Source organism: Saccostrea echinata, unplaced genomic scaffold (assembly GCF_033153115.1).
Source record: "Saccostrea echinata isolate AGI-Se365-2 ecotype Australia unplaced genomic scaffold, CSIRO_AGI_Sech_v1 ptg000040l, whole genome shotgun sequence".
Classification (NCBI taxonomy): domain Eukaryota; kingdom Metazoa; phylum Mollusca; class Bivalvia; order Ostreida; family Ostreidae; genus Saccostrea; species Saccostrea echinata.
This window is the reverse complement of record NW_026889789.1, coordinates 6,862,387-6,886,500: the sequence shown is the minus strand read 5'-3', so window position 1 is coordinate 6,886,500 and position 24,114 is coordinate 6,862,387. Positions and strand designations below refer to the sequence as shown.

At 34.9% G+C, this 24,114-nt stretch overlaps 1 protein-coding gene across 5 annotated transcripts in view; it reads right to left on the bottom strand.

Moving 5' to 3' along the window:
• Positions 1-24,114, bottom strand: part of LOC133200593 (uncharacterized) — an 89,426-nt gene that overhangs the window by 2,549 nt on the left and 62,763 nt on the right. For 3 of the 5 annotated variants that reach the window (XM_061336381.1, XM_061336382.1, XM_061336384.1), the window contains 20 exons: positions 21,905-22,095; positions 15,820-15,948; positions 15,278-15,386; positions 14,674-14,859; positions 12,490-12,645; positions 11,946-12,155; positions 11,695-11,840; positions 11,358-11,543; positions 10,886-10,933; positions 10,308-10,422; positions 9,724-10,142; positions 9,359-9,394; positions 7,650-7,890; positions 7,123-7,308; positions 6,629-6,826; positions 6,397-6,513; positions 6,048-6,159; positions 4,331-4,461; positions 1,578-1,695; positions 492-664 (listed from right to left, as the gene is read on the bottom strand). In XM_061336381.1, coding sequence (XP_061192365.1) covers positions 492-664; positions 1,578-1,695; positions 4,331-4,461; positions 6,048-6,159; positions 6,397-6,513; positions 6,629-6,826; positions 7,123-7,308; positions 7,650-7,890; positions 9,359-9,394; positions 9,724-10,142; positions 10,308-10,422; positions 10,886-10,933; positions 11,358-11,543; positions 11,695-11,840; positions 11,946-12,155; positions 12,490-12,645; positions 14,674-14,859; positions 15,278-15,386; positions 15,820-15,948; positions 21,905-22,095 — 3,207 coding nt within the window. Of the gene's footprint in view, positions 1-491; positions 665-1,577; positions 1,696-4,330; positions 4,462-6,047; positions 6,160-6,396; positions 6,514-6,628; positions 6,827-7,122; positions 7,309-7,649; positions 7,891-8,752; positions 8,786-9,358; positions 9,395-9,723; positions 10,143-10,307; positions 10,423-10,885; positions 10,934-11,357; positions 11,544-11,694; positions 11,841-11,945; positions 12,156-12,489; positions 12,646-14,673; positions 14,860-15,277; positions 15,387-15,819; positions 15,949-21,904; positions 22,096-24,114 lie in introns of all 5 variants that reach the window. The other 2 variants (XM_061336380.1, XM_061336383.1) reach the window with 2 other exon arrangements.

Sequence of the window (24,114 nt, the reverse complement as noted above, 5' to 3'; positions counted from 1 at the left end):
ATCCCACCATATGGCATGCCTAAACAAAGAGTGTGCTAAAATTTCAAGCATCTACAATGAATAGTTGCTGAGAAAACAGCGACCAAAATTTGTTATGTATGGTATGGACAGACGCACAGATAAACAGGAAGTTTACATTGAATTCGTATAAAAATGAATCCCAACATATGGCATGCCTAAACAAAGAGTGTGCTAAAATTTCAAGCCTCTGCGATGAGTAGTTGCTGAGAAAACTGTGACCAAAATTTGTTACGGACAGACACACAGCAGGACAGACAGACGGAGAGACAGACAGACACACAATGGTAAAACAGTATACCCCCGTCTCCTTTGGAGTGGGGGTATAAAAAGATGGTCACATACATATTGGCCAAACACTATTGCCCACATCAAACTTCGCAGTGAGAGGAAAAGAGGAAATTGTAGAGAGAGGATTCATCAGAGGATAAAAAAGACTTTTCTTTATGTAGATGTGTCCTTGAGTATCTTACTTTGCTGCTATTGCCAATCTTGGGAGTCTTCTGTAGCAGGTCATTACAGATTTGCCAGAGTTCCACATCTTTGAAGCGAATTTTGTGTGTGGCATAGCTGGCTGTAGAGAACACTCCCTGATGAACCACAGAGGGGTTGTTACTAGTTTTACTAATACCAGCCTGGGCAGGTCCTGAAATAAAAGGCAAGAGTCATTGTCAGTGACAAAATGTCTGATAAAGTTCATGTAAATAAAGTACAACTGATATTCAGGAAAACGAATTTGTTACAGAAAAATTAAGTTGAAGTTGAATCAAACAAAGTCAATTATATTGGAAGCATGTACATATGTTCATAAAAAAATTCTCTTGAAATCCATCTTAGCTAATACAAAGTACCCTTTGTAGGAGGAAAAAAAATACCATAAGTGGTGCTATGGTCATAGGAATGTAATGTCAAAATGTGTTACTTTATAAATACATGTAACTTACTATCAAATTGTGTGGAGCCATAAGAATACTATGTGATGCTTTGTACATTACATCTTTAAATGGTGTGGGGTCATGGGGATTTTTCATTGGGTGCATTTTAACTTATCATAAAATGGTATGTGAGATGGTACTTTGTAACTTAACTTCATATTGTGTTGGTTCATTAAATATTATGTAGTGTTTTGTAACTTACCATATTAAATGGTTGTGGGGTCTGCTAAATATCATTTGGCATATTGTAACTCTCCATAAAATTGTGTAGGAGATTTACACTGTAACTTACAATTAAATGGTGTAGGAGAAGGTTCAATGTAATTTACCATCAAATGGTGAGGGAGATGGTATCCTGTAACTGACCATAATATGGCGTGGAAGATGGTTCCCTTTAACTTTCCATCAAATGGCATGGAAGATAGTACCCTGTACTTACCATCAAATGGTGCGGGAGATAATACCCTGTAACTTACCATGAAATGGTGTGGGAGATGGTACCCTGTAACTTACCATGAAATGGTGAGGGAGTTGGTACCCTGTAACTTACCATCAAATGGTGTGGGAGATGGTTCCCTGTAACTTACTATCAAATGGTTTGGGAGATGGTTCCCTGTAACTTACCATCAAATGGTGTGGGAGGTCGAGGAAACATCTTGTGGGATAAGGTATTGGTGGATGGCATGCTGTCAAAAACTTTGTTTAGTCTGGTGAAGACATACTGGTCATCTCCCAATAAAGTCTGTTAACAAAAGAAAATATCTATCAATCTTACAAGTTCCAAGTTAATTACAATATGCTTTATTTTTTCAGTCCTAAATTTTTGGTCATTTTTCACACATTGATGACCTAGCAAGGCTAGATTATGACTACTTATTTGGGTTGATTTGGTTTCACTTATAATGACTGTAATACCAAATTAATGCACATGTGTTATCATTAGAAAAAAACACTACTTTTGAATAAAAAAAAACCCCTTAATATACATGTAAAAGGACAATGTGCATGCTACAAATAATCGGTGGTGATTGATTGGACTTTCAATGAGAGTGAGAAAGAGAGAGCTAAATGGGTTTATCATATCAAACATATTAAAAATGTATCTTGTATACTCTACATTGTCCATGAATTCACTGCTAAGATTGAGCCAAGTGTCCAAAAAGGACTTGTCAAATTTGTAAGGGATGCAATTTTGATATTTAAAAAAAAAGAAGAAGGAAGGAAAAACATTTTCCTTTTCCTCTAAATCAATAGAAAAACAATTTAAATAAAGGAGTAAAGGTATACGACATTTGAGTTTGATCCACCTTTTCAAAAACAATGATGAAATTCTATTAAAATGTGCAACTACATGAATAATCAAACTTCTAGATAAATTACAGGCATTGACCTATACATGCAAATATACCACCATGAGAAAAAAGTAGTTGTTTGATTGTCAGCTATTACCCTAATGCACTAAAATTAAACTTTTGTTCTCGCTAATAATAAATTTTATGGAACTCTTGAAATTAGTTTTTAATTAGAAAGTGTAAACTATATATGCGCCTCTAACTCAAACCACCAAGTCCTTTGTATCCCATGAAAACAAAATTCTACCAGTAATTAATGAATTAAGAATTCAACATCTACATGTACTTCTTAGTGAGTCCAGCATCACACATACATATAAATAAAGAATAGCAAACAAAAAGTTGAGAAGCATAAAAGGAGAACAATTCTATCTCTCAATATGAATTATAATGAATAGTTCCTAGTTTTAGTGCTGTATTTTCCTACATCACTAGATCTCGGCTACAACAGTCTTTTAGATTCTTATTTACCTCTATAGGGTGGGCACTCTGGGGATGTACATGTAGCATTAAAACATAGAGACTTCAAATTTAATCAGCTTTTTTAATGACTGTATGACTGCATACACTTAATTAACATTCAATTTGAAAGAATCAGTACCCAAAAGGAAATAAAAATCATTTATTACAAGTTTGAAATCAAGACATGGGCATAAATACTGAGAATACTAGTTTATGACAATTTCAGTATTAAAATGCATAAGAAAACTTTTTCAAGGGATTTTATATAACCATTGAAGTATGGTTCTAAACTCAAATCAAATCTTGTCATTTTTCATTTTGTATGCATAAATTATTTTAACAATTTTTTCTGAAGGAAATTTACATGTAAATTATGTATGAGAAAAAAAGTCATACATCTAATAAAGTTTAATAATGGATAAATATGGAAAGTGATATAATTAGAGGGTTAGCTTCATGCATTGGTGATATATACTGCACAGTGAAATATACACACTGTCATGTGATTGGCATGATGCATGCGATATATTTCAGTGTCTCCGCTGCGCTGCATTTGTGAAGTGATATGTATGTACTTCACCCTAAATTAAACTTATTAAATATCTTATAAAAATGGCATTTAAGATAATTTTTACACTTAGCAGTACTGCATTTTATGAAGTCATGCAAATTTAAAAGCACTTTGATCTAAAGTGTGTTGTAAAGTCTAGGATATATATTTATCAACTTCCTAACTTAGTTTTGAAAATAATTATTGTGCACATTTCCATACCTTTCTTTTAGACTACAGAAGTTTTAAAATGGAATTAAATTTCCTCAAACATTTCCCTGAATTTTTTTTATGTCTTCAAACAATATCTAAAATAGTACACAAGGTTTTATATTCAGCACATGTATAATAATATGTACAATACAATTGGCGCAAGTTATCATTCCGTTAAAGGCAGTGAATTTTTGGAGTTAACTTTGGTCACATGTTAATTTATTGGTCTATGGTCACACTATTAACACACTGTTAATGCCTACCGCACTAAGTTCGTCCTGTTATACAAGGAAAAAAAAAAAACAAATGTATTGAATATATACATTAATAAAATCAACTTCCTAAAGAGTTGTATCTAAATTCTCTAAATAAAAATGTTGAAGCTTGGTTTATGAAATGCATAAAAACTTTCAAAACAGTAAGCTTAATTTTAGTTAAGTCTAACCTATTAAATTATCAAAATTATTCATTTTGTGCATGGCTTGCAAAAAAAAAAAATGCATTAATTTGAAACCATATTAATCAAATTCACAAGTGAAAGATTGGTATGCATATAGAAATGTATAGGACCATCTCAATTTTATATCTCTATGAATAAAGTTTCAATCACATGAATAATGAGCAAGACATTTGTGTGATTTTTCAAATCCCTTACCACCCAAACAAGAGAGGAATATAAAGGAAAGAAAAGCCCATTTATCCCATAGCATTTTATTGACATGAAAAGGGTGATGTTTCAAATGTATCTGCTGTGAGAAATCAAAGAGAAAACCAGTCAAGAAATGTTCCATGATACTTACCACTACGGTCTGGTGAATATGGCAGCCCTCTGGAACATCCAGGTTATGATTTGGAGCACCATCCAGTGCCTGGATCAGAGTGTTCAGTCGCACATTGGAGTTAAAAAAGGCTTGTGGGTGGCGGTACTTCACTACAATATATAGGTTTTGAACAAATAGTCATAACAAGCCATTAATTTGATTTTCATTAAGAAATAAAGTCCTAAAGAAAAAAGTATTTAATGAACAAAAATTATCCTATTCCTTGAAAAGGTAGAAAAATAAAGTGAGCAAACTCATTTCTAATTCAAATTAAACAAAAAGTCTTTGATATCAAGAGAAAACAAGAAGTCTGTGAGCCAATGCTCACTAATAATACCCCCGCTCTGATGTGATATACACAAGTTCAGTTATAGACAAACACAGTGATAATCAGGAAATTGAAATTGGATTAGTAAAAAATGAATCCCATCATATGACATGCCTAAACAAAGATTGTGCTAAAATTTCAAGCATGTGCGATGAGTAGTTGCTGAGAAAACTACGACCAAAATTTGTTATGTATGGTACGGACAGACACACGGATAAACAGGAAGTTGACATCGAATTCGTACAAAAATTAATCCCACCATATGGCATGCCTATACAAAGACTGTGCTAAAATTTCAAGAATCTGCGATGAGTAGTTGCTGAGAAAACTACGACCAAAATTTGTTATGTATGGTACGGACAGATGCACGGATAAACAGGAAGTTGACATCGAATTCATACAAAAATGAATCCACCAAATGGCATGCCTAAACAAAGACTGTGCTAAAATTTCAAGCATTTGCGATGAGTAGTTGCTGAGAAAACTACGACCAAAATTTGTTATGTATGGTACGGACAGACGCACGGATAAACAGGAAGTTGACATCGAATTCGTACAAAAATTAATCCCACCATATGGCATGCCTATACAAAGACTGTGCTAAAATTTCAAGAATCTGCGATGAGTAGTTGCTGAGAAAACTACGACCAAAATTTGTTATGTATGGTACGGACAGACGCACGGATAAACAGGAAGTTGACATCGAATTCGTACAAAAATGAATCCCACCAAATGGCATGCCTAAACAAAGACTGTGCTAAAATTTCAAGCATCTGCGATGAGTAGTTGCTGAGAAAACTACGACCAAAATTTGTTATGTATGGTACGGACAGACGCACGGATAAACAGGAAGTTGACATCGAATTCGTACAAAAATGAATCCCACCAAATGGCATGCCTAAACAAAGACTGTGCTAAAATTTCAAGCATCTGCGATGAGTAGTTGCTGAGAAAACTACGACCAAAATTTGTTATGTATGGTACGGACAGATGCACGGATAAACAGGAAGTTGACATCGAATTCGTACAAAAATGAATCCCACCATATGGCATGCCTAAACAAAGACTGTGCTAAAATTTCAAGCATTTGCGATGAGTAGTTGCTGAGAAAACTACGACCAAAATTTGTTATGTATGGTACGGACAGACGCACGGATTAACAGGAAGTTGACATCGAATTCGTACAAAAATGAATCCCACCATATGGCATGCCTAAACAAAGATTGTGCTAAAATTTCAAGCTTCTGCAATGAGTAGTTGCTGAGAAAACTGCGACCAAAATTTGTTACGGACAGACAGACAGACAGACACACAAGGGTAAAACAGTATACCCCCCTCTCCTTCGGAGCGGGGGTATAAAAATCTTACATCCTTTGACTTCAAAATCCCTCTTGAGGGCTCCAGAGGACAGCCAAAAGTCCACCATGGCACATAGACTTTGCTGGTCATAGAAATCTGTCACATAACTACCATACACAATCTGTCAACAAAATCAAGAAACTCAATTCAGTGAGGGAATGAAAAAGCTATGCTGTCACATTTTATATTTCTAGTCATGAGAAGTTTAGTTTGTAAAGCAATTTAAGGCAAAAGAAAGTGCAGAAAAGTCTTACAGCATGAGCCTCTTTAATAAAGTTTATTAATTTAAGTTTATTGTAAAATATAAACATTCACAGTATTCTTTTATCTTATCTGAGTATGAAACCAAGACGTTCACCTCTGCAACCATGTATCTGATGCCATTGTAAGAGACAGGTCTTGGCATCTGGGATCCATCTGGAGCCACACAGTTCAGTGGTTCCTTAAACTCAGTCTGGACTATTGCCAGGGCCTCCTGCAAATGAAAGAACAGGTTGATTTAAAAGTGCAATCTTGGTAAGAAATTGGTAAAGTATGTCAGGAACTGTGCCATTTAGGTCTTACATGGACTGGTACCATTCATTTCTTACCTGTAGACAGTTGTAGCCAATACTGTAGAAGTCCTGGGGACAGTTCCACCCTCCCTGACCAAACCTGGCCCTCAGCTGAATAGCAGCATGGAGGTAACACAGATTGTGTAGCATCACCGGCCACTCAGGTCTGGAGGACTGGCGCAGGATGTCTGGTTCAAACCAGGAGAAGGAACGAATCATGCTGTCCTTCATCACCTGTGTAAGTCAAAATATACAAATTACAGTAATAACACTTGTCTAATCATGATGTTGTGTATTCCAAAATATTGCCTTTTATGATGTTAACTTAAAGTCCTTTTCAATATATTCAACTGTTTGAAATGTTTTCCAATCTGGAATCTTGTCTAATCCAGGTATTTTTTATGGAACCAGTGGTGTCCAGATTAGACAAGTTTTACTGTACAACCTAAATAGTCTTTAGTTTATTATTTATTTCTAAATGTATTAATTCAATTCAAAAGGTTGTACTCTTTTTAACCAATATAGCTGACCTTTGGTGTGTCCACCACAGCTTTAATAGAATTCTGTAGCAGCCTGACTGGGATAACATTAGGGTCTGCCTGACTGGCCACCCAGACACGGAATCCCTCAGGGTTTGGCTTTTCTGCCAGGAAGGACTCCAGACTGTTCAGGACATTGGGGGCATTATGAGCATGGTGTATGTAAACCCAAGATCCCTTCAAAAATAGAGAAAAAGGAAATCATAACTTTCATTATGTAGTAGTTAATTGTGTAAAATATGAACAGATCAGTAATTCATCAACTTTTTAATGATGTAATAAAATACTGTAGATTCCTTATTTTACGCGAGTACTTATTATCGCGAAATGACCCAAGGGCGTCAAATCGCGAGAATAATAATTCGCGAATGGTTGATTTATCTAGAGATTTTACATACATTAAAGCACCATAAAAATAAAAGCGAGTAATTTTATTTCGCGAGCGATGCTTCTCGCGTAATTACGCGATAATTTATTCCTCGCGTATATTTAGGAATCTACAGTAATCTTCTCCTCACCTCACTGACTGCCTTTCGTATGACCTTTCTGACCTTGCTGCGTGTAGCCTGGGAGTTATCTGTCACTGTGATCATGTGACGCTGTGCTTGCTTACGATTGGAGAAATCAATAAACCGGCTCTGGGCTGCCTCCGCCTCAAAGGTGTAGAGCAAGAGGATGGGGAGGGACAAGGTAGAAGGGGGGACTGTGGCACTCTGTTTGTACATGGCTGACAGGTCAAGTCCCATGTCTCCATAGTATCTGTAACAGGAATTTACAGCACAATATTAGTATTTTGGAGATTTAATGCATTGACAACAGTCAATATTATTTTTTTTTAAATTGAAGTAGAATACTGCAATTTAAGTTACGTTTCAGTGAGACTGATAAATTAAGTCGACATTTGCATGCAAACAAAGAATAACTTCTTAAGATGGTGCTACTGAGTTCCCACCAGTGGTTTGGAACTTCCCCCAAAATAGCCAAATAAATAGAGTAACATCAGACAGAATGTGAAGCCTTTTCCATTACAATCTTTTGACATGCACTCAGACAGCACAATATCTAAAGCATACATTAGACTCCAGGAGCATTTTAGCTCTACTGTCACAAAGGGAAAAAAAACTTTTTCATTTTTTCCAGACAAAGGTTAGATAAAAGAAGCCTGGGATAAAATTTAAAGCTGAAAGCAGGAATATTTTCTCATAAAATATATTTTTTGAAATATTGCCTCTCATGTTTTTTAAGGCCTATTCTCTCTGTTAAATTTTGAACAGTGCCTCTATTATTAATATGCTAATTGATTTTTTTTTAATTAATCAGGTTTGAAATAATCCATAATCAATTTGCTGATTTAAACCCTTATAAGACAGTGAAGTATTTCATTAAAGAATTATGTGAAAATTATCAATTATTTCATTAGATCTATTGATCAAAATCTGCTAGCTATGACATAAAAAATATATTCTGGCTTTCATCTACAAAAAATTCAAACTCTGCAAGTAAAATCCTGAAAAACAACACAATAGCAGACACAAGAGAGATGCTATGAATTCTGGGAAGGCACAGAGAACTCTGGAGGGTTGTGATTGGCCTTCTCCCATGCTAGACACAACCGGCTTACCCTAAAAACTCCTGTTCTGGACCTTGTGGGAAGCTGACAGAAAAATTACACCAAGTTTAGTTGATAAAATGTCAGTCAATCTACAGATGCAAGCTAACATTGAAATCTTAAAGTACTACAATTTTTGCCTATAATTAATTTTATATTACAAGGAATATATAATTATATATAATTAATTTAATATTGCAAGGAATTAAAATTTTCCCGAATACAAATAATGAAGGTGTCAAATTTCATAGATGTCAAGAACTGAAAAGATAAATTTTTTTGTATCATTGTATCTGATAGTGTGGTTTCCCTGTAGAATTAAAAAAAAAATTCTTAATTCTATCTTTAAAAATTGGACATCAATGTTTCAAATTTCCGTAATTCTATGAAAATGTATTCAAAAAACATCCATTATTTTTTTGTTAAGAACATACTTCAATAAAAAAAATTCTGATCAGCACAACAAGTTTCAAATTGTGATCACAATTCAAAATTCATTAATTGATTAATTCAATTAAATCTGAAAAAATCACATGACGAAATCAGTCTGTTTTGCACATCATTTCCTCCACCAAAATTTCAAACCACTTCGGGTTATCTTTTTGTGCAATCACATACCCACTATATTCCTTCTTCAAATTTACATTAAACCAGCTAGAAGTATACACATCAATTTCAAATAATTTTTTGTTGTTTTCATTTTTCTACGATTGCATGGATTCAAGGGGATATACTTAAAATCATACACTGCTAATTTGATATGAACACATTTTATCACTACTATAAAATATAAGTAATAGTAACTACTTTGTGCTAAGTTGTAGACATTCAGTAAAAATCTACAGTTCCTGGGTAATTATGAACTAATCTTCTAAATAGATTAATTGATGCTTACATAGAAATTGAATGAGAATTAAAAACTTAAAATAAATCGAAATGTGCAAGATGGGAATACACATCATTTGTAAAGGGACATAACTCACTTCTTTCCAAGAACCCTCTGTATAAACACAGTGGAAGCCTGCATCAGTCGGTCACTTCTGACCGCTCTGACCACCAGAAGACGTTTCATGGGAGCGAAGTCCTTGCTGTCCATCTTGTCGGGCAATGGCATATTCTCTGGTTCTTTCTCTACATTGTCACACAGCATCCTCCACTCCATCTCTCGTCCATCCTTCGGCATTCGTTCAAACTTCTCCTGGAACCATTCAAAGTGAGTGGCCAGAACCTGGAGGTTGTGGAACTGATCGTCGTGCATCCAGTCAAATGGTTTCTTCATCTGGACAATCTTGCTGTCTGGTGGCTGGGTGTAGCCCAGTTTTGTCATGACAACGGAGCTATAGTTGGGAGATACTAGGAATTCACGTTCTCCTGGACCAATGTTACCCAGGGAATCTTCAACCTAAAATGAGTAAGTTTTTACACAGGTTTAACAAATTATGCTTCAATCCCTGCTTAAATCCCCCTCCCCCTAAAATGCAAAAAATGCAACACTTAATGGTTAATTTCCATGGATCTGAAATGAGCATAGTTCTATTTCTTAAAATTTTGATAACTTTGATGTTACCTCTATAGCCAACAGCAGTGTGAAGATGAATCTATCTCTCTCTAGCAGTCCTCTAGCAAATGTGGTATAGGCCATATACGTAATCTTCTCCAGGGTTTCCTCTGCTCTCTGGGCTCTGTAAGACATGACAACTTTTATATTTTTCCCATAACACTCTAAAAAGCAAGTTCTAAAGGACTGAATTGGAGCATCAAACATAAACCCTAATGAGTCATCCAGCTTATATTTCAACTAGAGAAAGGTGTATCATGCAAATTCATGCTGGAAATGCAAAAATCTCCAACCTGGCAAGAAAATATAATTAAAAGTATTGCATGCAGTTCAAAAAACAGAAATAAAGTTTAAGTACAGATCAACCCTGTTCTTAAGAAGAAATTTGTGATAGTCATTTCGGGATGAAATGTACATGCTAATAGTTTTCTGTCATATAACTCAGTACATATTGAACAAAAGTCATGCATTTGACATTTTCCACCCAAAATTTTCAATAAGGGTTGATTTGTACATGCATTTTATTTTCATGCATAAAATAAAATTCAACTGAAACTTTTAACATTTCTGAACCATTATAGACTTACTCGAACCCCAACACAAGCCACCTATTAGATATCGGAGTGAGTTGTTGACTGTTATAAAGAATAGGAAACTATTGGCATGCACATATGACAAGATTACTGATTAATACAACAAAATTGAAAATCTGATACATATATGTACATAATCCCTGCGAATCAGTTTGAGCAGAGACATTCGATTTGTAATTACCATTTAAAAATGATAGATTAAATTTGTGGGGATATTGCTGTTTGGACTGAGAAAAATTTAGTAAATTTAACACTAAAAGAAAAATTCCAAAATTTATTCTTAATTTTATAGTTACACTTGGATATTAACTATTTTGAGACAATACCATTTGGATTTCATACTCTTATGCTTTTGTACTTCAGCTTTCCAAAAAAACTCTGAAAAATCACATTTACATTTTTTTGAAGATACATGTATTTTATATAGAACAAATGACATGATGTTGGAGGGGGGATGGGGACACACCTTTCAGAATGAGCAATAGCAGCATCATACAGTTGTTCAAACTGAGCATAGGAGACCTGGTACAATGGGTTCACTTCTCTCATGTACTGCATCACATGGAAACACACAGCACCACGCCGAGCAAACTCACGAGACAGTTCACGGTTCCTAGTGTTGGTGGCTTCGTTAGACTCAACTCGCTCTTGGCTTCAAGAATTCATGTTTAAAATATTAATCTTACGTAAACATTTAAAAAATACTTTCCAAACATATAAACAACTTTTAATTACCAACATTCCCTCTTTTAATTTTGAAAGGGGGGATTGGAATTTCACAAACAAGAAGAAAAGGTGATTACCTATCCAAAGTTTCATCATACTGTTTCTTGAGCTCAGCCAGTTTTTTGGTGGCGGGGAGTTCATTCATCAGTCTGATGTCACTGGACAGACTCTCTAACATTGATTTTTCAAGCTTCTCCATCAACTCCAAGTTTTCTTTTCTCTCCTTTTTATTAAAAAGAACAAATTTGAACCAAACACAAATTTTAACATGTTACAAAACTGTGAATAGCTTCAATAACTCAAGTTTCTATTCTGAATCTGACCATACCTGGAGTAGAGACACTCTCTCCTCCTGTAGTTTGGATTTCTCCTGGTAGATGAACCTGTCCAGTAAGGTTTCCTCAATGTCAGAACGAGACCGCTGGAAGTAGATCACAGAGGTATAGGCTGCCAGGTGTGGTGGCACAATGTGTGGCTCCACCGTGGTGTGAAGGAACAGGCGGAAACGTGGATCACACTCCACTTCATGATCCTCCACCTAAAATAGAGGATCAATTAATGTAAACAATACACATTAGAGCAAGAAACCTCAGAGTCTGAACTCCATCTGTACAAAATATTGGTAAAATTCAAGCAACTTACTGTGGAATCATTTAAATTCGTGGGGGTCAATGTTAGTGGGCAAGCAAAATTTTATTGGTTTGTGGGGATGTAATTTCGTGGGCAGCTCATCTATTTGGTAGATTTAATTTATCAGTACGTTGACAAAATAGTTGTTCGTGGGGATGTAAATTCGTGGGTAAGGGTTACCCACGAAATCCACGAACATTGATCCCCCACGAACAATGATGATTCCACAGTATTTTACTTACAGTGATTTTGAACTTGGCTTTGCCATTGATGAAATGTTTACAGCTCTGTATAGCATCCCTGAAGCGTTTGTCCTTGGCAAGTTGCTTTGTGTCACAATCTGTCACCAAAAGAGGACAGCCCTCAGCAAGACAGTTCTCAAACTGAGAACGGATCTCCTACATACACAGCATACAATATAATATAACATCATCTCACTATCTTCTCAATTATAATTCTTTATATGCTTTGACTGGTCTTGCCATATTACTGTGCAATTTTATCAAAGCCATTTTTATAACAAAATCTTTTGATGGAAGTCAAAATGTTACTACACGATCAAACTCTTTAATCTGAGAAGCTCTTAAAATTGAGTAAAAAGAAGCTAAGAGACTTTAATAGCGATTCTCTGTAACCACTTAAACTTCTTTGCCACGCATGGTCACCGATTTTGATGAAACTTTGCCCATTATTACAACTTGACACCAGAAACATATATCAAATAAAATTTCGTTGCTATGTGTCTTGGTTGCCATGGTAACAGCCAGAAAAGTTGAAAAAATTGAGAATTTCAGCTACTTTGAATCTTTATTAAGCCTTAATAAAGAATAAGAATAACAAACAAACCATTCTCCCCAAAACCTGACACCTTGTTGCCACTTATGCTATAAAGAAACTATTTAGAATTTATCTCTAAGTAAGTGGTAACCATGGGTACATTTGGAATACATTTTAGATGCTGAAAAATGCAGAAAAACGCTCAATATTCACTAATGATAGGTGTTAAATGATCAAACTCAATCAACAACCTAAGAAAAAAACAATAAAAATATTTGACCTTAAGTAATTAGGTATTGGCAATATTATTCTAAAAATAACTTTCATGGTTACCATGGTAACACAGTGTTACCATCCAAAATGCGTTGCTAAGATTGGGTTAATGCTACTATCTTCAGGAAAAACAATAAATTTCATGACTGGCACATATATATCCTTAGGACCTTGCAACACCGACAACATAAGAAAAATTGGGATTAATTTTACTTTGCAGTGTAACCATGGAAACAATGTACCAGTTGTTTTAAGTGATATTTTTTTGCTGCCTTAGGAATTTACTTCTTTTTATTCAAGAAACACATTATTTGACTCACCTTGAATAGTACTTATCTGGTAAAACTAAAGTTGAATATCATATATTGATAACGTTTGTTGAAAAATACAACACTGTTGCTATGGTAACCAAGAAGGGAAAATGTTCAATTTTGTTAATTTTATATCAATATTAAACCCTATGTGCCAGCTTTTTGCATCCAGTTAGAGATTGAGTGGCAGTCAAAATTGAAAGTCAGATTAGTTGTTCATAATTACCACTCATAAAAGTTTTGGGAATCTACATACAAGGGTACGTATCCAAGGAAATAGAATATTATTCAGATTTTTATGCATATTTTTCCGGCTTATTTCCATAGCAACGCTCTATTTAAAGAATTGAATTTGCATTTTTTGAAATGTGAGAATTAGGGTCACATGAACATCTTTAAAAATTGATCATTAGTTATATAGAAATATGCTTTTTAAAAAGATAGGATTAGATTTAATCACTAAGAGAGTAAATTTAAAATCCCTTCTTGGTATTAAACCATGGCAACCATTGCCAACCTATAAGAAATATCATATTTCTTCCATGGTTTATGTTACAAGGATCTTTTGTCTATTATTTGCTTGTATTTCAACCTATAATTTTTTTTTTATTCTTAAGTGTACGATGTTATAAAATTAAATGAGCAAAATTATTACTTTTGAATACTTTGTTTCCATAGTAACATATGTAATAGTTGATTTACCAAACATGTTTATCATGCATTTAAGACATCAGGCCTTCAACTTTCAGAAACAACCATTACCACTTGTTTGCTTTGCTGCAAACGTTAACTGTGGGACTCTGAACATGTTGAAAAATGCCATTTTTCAAACTTTAGAACATGTTGCCATGGTAACCATGTCACGTAGCAACCAATTTCTGCCTGATTTGAGTTTACGGTATCAAAGACTTTTATCATAGAGAGTTTGGAGAAATTCTGAGACTATGCGTGCCACAGCTTCTATATAAAAGTTCAAGTCGTTACAGAGAATGGCTCTTAACACTCCTAAACCTTTGTATTAAACCAAAGAGATCACAGGTTAAATGTATAAACTGTATAACTCACCGAATATTTAACCTCCACAAGTCCAGTGTCACCATAAAAGCTTCTGAGCCAGTCTAAGACGTGACTGGTGGGGTCACAGATGAGGGGCCAGGCCACCATGCTGTCACTCTGCATCAGGAAACAGGCATTCTCCAGCATCAGCTTGGTGGTGGACAGTCTCATGGTCTCCATTTTGATCACATCCATCTGTAAATTAGTCACTTTAACTAATTATGTGTGACAATGATTCAGTTACAGTCAAACCTTGTTATCTCAAACTCGATGGGACTGAGAAAAAACTTCGAGATATCCAATGATTCGAGATATCAGGGGTAAAATACTTAAAGAATATGTGGTTGGGACTTCCAAATCACTTCAACATATACATGGTGTTTGAGATAAAGAAATTCAACTGCAGAGTTAGAGTTGGGAGATAAACATGTTGATGAAAATTTCAGGAAAATTCATGAAGGTCCACTCATTTTTTCCAAATCTATTCACAATATGTAAACTACTTATCTGGAAAATAATTGATAAGAATTTATTCCACTTTTACTTCCTGTGAACCGGACAGACACAAAATTTTAATTTATTATATTTCTTCTGCAGTTTGACTAATACTTACTGGCTTGTACAGAAAGTCGATAAGCTCCATATTTCTGAACAGTTTATTCCGAGGCATGGGCAGACCATGGAATTCACACACTTGCATAAAGAACTCTCCCATTCTATTCCTGCAAAATTAATATGATACATGTATATATGTATTAATTGTAAACACTAAGAAATGCCAACTTAATGACCAAACTATAACACCATTGTATAATTATATATTAATTATTTTCATAACTCTACTATATGATATAATTAAAATTTTACATATTCAATTCTACATATCCTACCAAATGTTAGCCAATGTGAAATATAAACATGTACAATCAACAATCTAATCAATTTTCTAGACTTATGATCTTAAAAAATGAGATATTTCAGTTGTATACATCTTCATATTATGACTGGATCCGATGTATTTCCCTGTCATTAATTGATTTAATAGTAAATATGACAAATTCTATTTAATTTAAACACCAAAAATTAAATTAATTTTGATTATATCATCAAAATTATACAACAATTATTTTTGTAGAGGAATGTTCCGTTCTGTACCTGACGTCTATATTGGCGGGACCACAGTAGGCGAGGAATGCCGCGGCTGACAGACAATTAGCCAACATTAACTCGTTACAATCATTCTCCTTTACATGCTTCCTCCATGAAGCTTCCTGGGGCTTTAGGCTGGATAAAAAAAAGGATCATTTCAGTACAGTCTTATGACAGGTAACTTCAGCCACCTTATGTTATTTATGCAATAAATTTTCCAAGATATTGGAAAAGGACTGATGAAAATCAAATCTACCATAATGATTATCAAATTTCCAAAAACAAAACAAACTTCAAACTTCTACACGTTCTAAAAAGAGTTTTCTGAGCTATTCACCAAATAAATTTAGGTGTAATATCTTTTATCTTATGAATAAAAGAATAGTTTTTAAAAAATTGAATGCATCATTCAATTATAAAAACTGAGCTTTGGCCAAGAATAAGGAAGTTTTTTTTTTTTTTTAAATTTGATAACACACAGACAAAGATGCTGTTTTTAAATATAATCATGAACCTATTAACTTGAACTTAATTAAAAACAAGAGGCCCAGGGGCCACATCGCTCACCTGAGCACTATGGCTAGGAAAAAGCAGAAATCAGTTCAGTCTTGAAAGGTTGAAAAGTTTTAATATAAAAGTGGTTCGGGGTGGGGGTGGGGGGTGGGGGGTGGGGGGTGGGGGTCATGAATTGAACAAATTTGAATCTACATTATCTGAATATCCTTCCATTCAAATATGACCAATCATGGCTTTGCTGTTCTTGAGTAGAAGATTTTTAAAGATTTTTCGTATATATTCCTACGTAAAACTTTGATCACCCATTGTGGCCCCGACCGACCCCCAAGGGTAATGTTTGAACAAACTTGAATGTACACTATCTAAGAATGCTTCCATATAATATGACCAATCATGGCTTTGATATTCTTAAAAAATAGTTTTTTTTAAAGATTTTTACTATGTATTCCTATGTAAAACTTTGATCGCCCATTTTGGCCCCACTCAACCCCCGGGGGTCATGAATTGAACAATCTTGAATCTACACAACCTGAGGATGCTACCATATAAATATGACCAATCATGGCTTTGCTGTTCTTGAGAAGAAGATTTTTAAAGATTTTTCCTATATATTCCTACGTAAAACTTTGATCGCCCATTGTGGCCCCACCCGACCCCCGGGGGTCAAGATTTGAACAAACTTGAATGTACACTACCTGAGGATGCTTCCAAGTAAATATGACCAATCATGGCTTTGCTGTTCTTAAGAAGATTTTTAAAATTTTTTTTATATATTCCTATGTAAAACTTTGATTGCCCATTGTGGCCCCACCCGACCCCCGGGGGTCATGATTTGAACAAATTTGAATGTACACTACCTGAGGATGCTTCCAAGTAAATATGACCAATCATGGCTTTGCTGTTCTTGAGAAGAAGATTTTTAAAGATTTTTCCTAAATATTCCTATGTCAATCTTTGATTGCCCATTGTGGCCCCACCCGACCCCTGGGGGTCATGATTTGAACAAACTTGAATCTACACTACCTGAGGATGCTTCCACATAAGTTTCATATTTTCAAGCACAGTGGTTCTTGAGAAGATTTTTTAATGACAGGGTTCGACACTAACGTTAGTCCGTTAGTCTCAGACTAATACATTTTCATTCGGACTAATAAAATATGTGGCTAATTAGTCCGAACGGACCAATAAAAAATTCTGAAAAAGAATATGAATAAATTACCGATGTCCGATTCTCGACAACTTTTACTAAAAAATCCCGCGTGTATTTTTAGATTTCTAGCTTTTGGCGGGAGTTATGCAATACCGGGTCAATTCAGCGCTTAATTTTTCGACTGATCAATATGAAGTATAAGGTTTTAGCGATCATGATTTAGTATGACACTTTTAAGAAAGATGTTGGACGTTTTGGATGAAATGTAAAGATAAAACAAGAGGCCCATGGGCCACATCGCTCACCTGAGCACATTGGCTAGGGGAAAAAAAAAATCAGTTTAGAATTGAAAAGTTAATGGGGGGGGGGGAGGGATTTGAATTTTAAACTACCTGATGATGCTTTCATATCAATATAACAAATGGCATTGCTGTTCCTGAGCAGAAGATTTTTTCCCATATATTCATTTCTAAAATTTGATCCCCCATTGTGGCCCCACCCTACCCCCGGGGTCTCTCATTTGAACAAATTTCATTCTACACTACCCAAGGATGCCTCCATATCAATTTTACTAATCATGGCTTTTCTGTTCTTGAGAGAAAGATTTTTTCCTGTATATTTCTATGTAAAACTTTGATCCCCCATTGTGGCCCCACCCTACCCCTGGGGGTCATGATTTAAACAAACTTGAATCTGCACTACCTGAGGATGCTTCCATATAAATATGACCAATCATGGTTTTGCTGTTCTTAAGAAGAAGATTTTTTTAAAATATTTTCCTATATATTTCTATGTAAAAATTTGATCCCCCATTGTGGCCCCACCCTACCCCCAGGGGTCATGATTTGAACAAACTTGAATCTGCACTACCTGAGGATGCTTCCATATAAATATGACCAATCATGGCTTTGCTGTTCTAAAGAAGAAGATTTTTAAAGATATTTTCCTATATATTTCTATGTAAAACTTTGATCCCCCATTGTGGCCCCACCGTACCCCCCAGGGTCATGATTTAAACAAACTTGAATCTGCACTACCTGAGGATGCTTCCATATAAATATGACCAATCATGGCTTTGCTGTTCTTAAGAAGAAGATTTTTAAAAATTATTTTCCTATATATTTCTATGTAAAACTTTGATCCCCCATTGTGGCCCCACCCTACCCCCGGGGGTCATGATTTGAACAAACTTGAATCTGCACTATCTGAGGATCCTTCCATATAAATATGACCAATCATGGCTTTGCTGTTCTTAAGAAGAAGATTTTTTAAAATATTTTCCTATATATTTCTATGTAAAATTTTGATCCCCTATTGTGGCCCCTTCCTACCCTTGGGGGTCATGATTTGAACAAACTTGAACCTAAACTACCTGAGGATGCCTCCATATAAATATGACCAATCATGGCTTTGCTGTTCTTAAGAAGAAGATTTTTAAAGATATTTTCCTATATATTTCTATGTAAAACTTTGATCCCCCATTGTGGCCCCACTCTACCCCCAGGGGTCATGATTTGAACAAACTTGAATCTGCACTACCTGAGGATGCTTCCATATAAATATGACCAATCATGGCTTTTCTGTTCTTAAGAAGAAGATTTTTAAAGATATTTTCCTATATATTTCTATGTAAAATTTTGATCCCCTATTGTGGCCCCTTCCTACCCCTGGGGGTCATGATTTGAACAAACTTGAACCTAAACTACCTGAGGATGCCTCCATATAAATATGACCAATCATGGCTTTGCTGTTCTTAAGAAGAAGATTTTTAAAGATATTTTCCTACATATTTCTATGTAAAACTTTGATCCCCCATTGTGGACCCACCCTACCCCCGGGGGTCGTGATTTGAACAAACTTGAATCTGCACTACCTGAGGATGCTTCCATATAAATATGACCAATCATGGCTTTTCTGTTCTTAAGAAGAAGATTTTTTAAAATATTTTCTTATATATTTCTATGTAAAACTTTGATCCCCCATTGTGGCCCCACCCTACCCCCAGGGGTCATGATTTGAACAAACTTGAATCTGCACTACCTGAGGATGCTTCCATATAATTATGACCAATCATGGCTTTGCTGTTCTTAAGAAGAAGATTTTTAAAGATATTTTCCTATATATTTCTATGTAAAATTTTGATCCCCTATTGTGGCCCCTTCCTACCCCTGGGGGTCATGATTTGAACAAACTTGAACCTAAACTACCTGAGGATGCCTCCATATAAATATGACCAATCATGGCTTTGCTGTTCTTAAGAAGAAGATTTTTAAAGATATTTTCCTATATATTTCTATGTAAAACTTTGATCCCCCATTGTGGACCCACCCTACCCCCAGGGGTCATGATTTGAACAAACTTGAATCTGCACTACCTGAGGATGCTTCCATATAAATATGACCAATCATGGCTTTTCTGTTCTTAAGAAGAAGATTTTTTAAAATATTTTCTTATATATTTCTATGTAAAACTTTGATCCTCCATTGTGGCCCCACCCTACCCCCGGGGGTCATGATTTGAACAAACTTGAATCTGCACTACCTGAGGATGCTTCCATATAAATATGACCAATCATGGCTTTGCTGTTCTAAAGAAGAAGATTTTTAAAGATATTTTCCTATATATTTCTATGTAAAACTTTGATCCCCCATTGTGGCCCCACCCTATCCCCAGGGGTCATGATTTGAACAAACTTGAATCTGCACTACCTGAGGATGCTTCCATATAAATATGACCAATCATGGCTTTGCTGTTCTTAAGAAGAAGATTTTTTAAAATATTTTCCTATATATTTCTATGTAAAACTTTGATCCCCTATTGTGGCCCCACCCTACCCCTGGGGGTCATGATTTGAACAAACTTGAACCTAAACTACCTGAGGATGCCTCCATATAAATATGACCAATCATGGCTTTGCTGTTCTTAAGAAGAAGATTTTTAAAGATATTTTCCTATATATTTCTATGTAAAACTTTGATCCCCCATTGTGGCCCCACCCTACCCCCTGGGGGTCATGATTTGAACAAACTTGAATCTGCACTACCTGAGGATGCTTCCATATAATTATGACCAATCATGGCTTTGCTGTTCTTAAGAAGAAGATTTTTAAAGATATTTTTCTATATATTTCTATGTAAAATTTTGATCCCCTATTGTGGCCCCTTCCTACCCCTGGGGGTCATGATTTGAACAAACTTGAACCTAAACTACCTGAGGATGCCTCCATATAAATATGACCAATCATGGCTTTGCTGTTCTTAAGAAGAAGATTTTTAAAGATATTTTCCTATATATTTCTATGTAAAACTTTGATCCCCCATTGTGGCCCCACCCTACCCCCAGGGGTCATGATTTGAACAAACTTGAACCTAAACTACCTGAGGATGCCTCCATATAAATATGACCAATCATGGCTTTGCTGTTCTTAAGAAGAAGATTTTTAAAGATATTTTCCTATATATTTCTATGTAAAACTTTGATCCCCCATTGTGGCCCCACCCTACCCCCAGGGGTCATGATTTGAACAAACTTGAATCTACACTACCTGAGGATGTTCCCACATAAGTTTCATCTTTCCTGGCCCAGTGGTTCTTGAGAAGAAGATTTTTAAATGATGCCATTATTTTTTCACTAATTCCTAATTATCTCCCCTTGAAAGGGGGCGTGGCCCTTCATTTGAACAAACTTGAATCCCCTTCACCCAAGGATACTTTGTGGCAAGTTTGGTTGAATTTGGCCCAGTGGTTCTTGAGAAGAAGTCGAAAATGTGAAAAGTTTACAGACGGACAGACGGACGGACGGACAGACGGACGACGGACAAAAAGTGATCAGAAAAGCTCACTTGAGCCTTCGGCTCAGGTGAGCTAAAAAACGAGATCGGGAATACGATCGTACTTGCTGATTGCGAGATTTCATGAATCTGTGGAATAATATATTTCACGTAAATACTTTGTTTATTTCAAAAAACAATACGTATATTAATTGTCATGTTAAATTAATGTTAAAAAACATTGATGTTTCTTTTTTTTTTGACGGACTAATAAAATCGCGTGCGGACTAGTAAAAGTAATGAAGCACTAGTCCGGCTGGACTAAAGCCTTAAAAAGTTAGTGTCGAACCCTGAATGATGCCATTAATTTTTCACAAATTCTTAATTATCTCCCCTTGGAAGAAGGCATGGCCCTTCATTTGAACAAACTTCAATCCCCTTTACCGAAGGATACTTTGTAGCAAGTTTGGTTGAAATTGGCCCAGTGGTTCTGGAGAAGAAGTCAAAAATGTGAAAAGTTTACAGATGGACAGACGGACAGACAGACGGACAGACGGACTACAGACAAAATGTGATCAGAAAAGCTCACTTGAGCCTTTGGCTCAGGTGAGCAAATGATGATTTTTTCTTATTAAAATTACAAACTTAAATCTCACCTATCCACCATTTCAGTGGCAGCTTTGAGCCGTTCATTCATTGACTGCAGCTCCATTTCTAGGGAGTGTTTCTCCACCACTGACTGGTCAAACTGCTGCTGGAGGCTGTTAACAGTGTCCTGGAGGCTCGGCAGATCAGCCTCGGTGTAGTCAGGCTCGGGCTCAGGTGTAGGGGTTCTGTCCTCTTTTACCTGTAAAAATGTAATTTATACACTCCGGTAAGATATAGAAATATACAAGACATTCTTCTGTGGTGATATGGTGTTAGTTTTAAACATATACAGATCCTTTAACAATGTTATCACAGGTATCATTTTACTTAGTTAAACTTAAAACAATTTCAAATTATTTTCACTGTATTTACTATGTCCTATACATGTATATGCTTTAATTGTTACTAATCCTGATAGTACTTTGCTTGTCTAATGAATAAAGAATTAGCCAATTACATTTATATGCTAAGGGATACATTTTTTAAGGCAATAAACAATTTTAAACCATTAATTAATTACTTATCAACAATTCTAACTCAAGTAATGGAGTTTGAACAGCTCATTATGGATATGTATTGAAATACAGTAAAACAGGTTTATAGTGAAGACAGATATACCAAATCCCTGCTTTTAACAAAATCTGATTTTTTTTTTCATCCAGCATTAAAAACTAACAAATGATTACCCAGACAAAATGAATTACAGATATATAATGAAGCATTTTTAAACATTCCTCCATGATTGTATGACTATGAGACTATGACCATGTTTTACTGTAGCTCTGGAGATTCCAGCTATGCTGAATGGAAATAGTTTACTTGAATAAAAGAGTATCATGATGGCTACAAATACGTGTAAAGTACAAGTTTTCCCGATACTGTTGTCTATCTGAGTCTTATACCTATACATGCAATACGTCTGTTAAAATACTTCTGTAATCATGACTAAGAATTGAATTTTCTTTAAAGAAACCTAATGCATGCTTGTTCCTACAAGTCAATAGATTTTACTATGAAGATATAATAGTGTATATTCCAGTTGATTTTTTTCATGCTAAGAGTATTCCTACAGTGCTAGTAACAACTAAACCTAAAGGACAGGCATGTTGTTGTACAGGTACTCACACTGGAGTGTTCAGTGTCCTCAGACGTTACATAGGATAGATCATCCTTATAAATTAAGTATGTGGTCAATTTCAATTGATATCAATAACAAACATCTTGATACAAACCATGAAACTCAAATAAAACAGGACATTAAAAATATATAACATCAAAAACAAAATCCCTGAAAATGCATACTATATTAGGTATTTCTAAATTCTTTTGCTTTTTCCTTCAGGTTCATTAATTTGGTTTTTGAGAACCTAGCTGTAAAGTTTCTGTTATGTCAAACCAATTTTTTTTAAATATACACCTCAAATTTGTCCACTACAGTACAACACCTATAAATCATCAACTAACATATTACTTATACACAGAACATTTCCTATAGACTATGTTAGAATCTACATCAAAAATGCTGTATTCACTAATAGAATCTAACATCATAAAATAAGTCAAGGACACTTATATTCAGCAGTCTTTTCCTAATTAAACCGTACTTTTTCTAAGGTTACAACTTGTGTCTTTAATTTGTATACAAATTTAAAATAAAAAAATGTCACTTCACATCTAAATTCGAAAGCAAAAAAGGTTGTGGGTTGTGAAGAGAGCGTATGCTGTGAGATAAATCATAAAAGATAAACAAAAAAAATATGTACAAAGGCATTCTACATAATTTCAAATTAAAGCAAAAAACTTCCATGGGAAATTGACCTGCACTTTTTTTGCTTGTCCATACATATAGCTTTTTTCTTGATGGTTGAGTAAATTTTTCACAAAATATGTTGATTTTTTCCATTAAAATTTATCCATTTAAAACAAAATGAGGTGAAAAAAACTGAATTTTTAAAAAAAAAATCTACACATACATTTGTAAATTGAGTTTTTGTTATTATTCATGACCTTGACCTAGATTGAATAACTGTTGACAACAATTTCAAATCAAAGGAACTGAGCTTTTAATTTTCACCTTAACTCATATAATATCAACTCTGTAAATAATAATTATACTTGAAATTTTTTTTACATAAATTAAGTCATGACACATAGAGGATAAGACAAAGACACTGAATTTGATTAGAATATCAAGTATTCGATTTGAGTTGACCTTAAG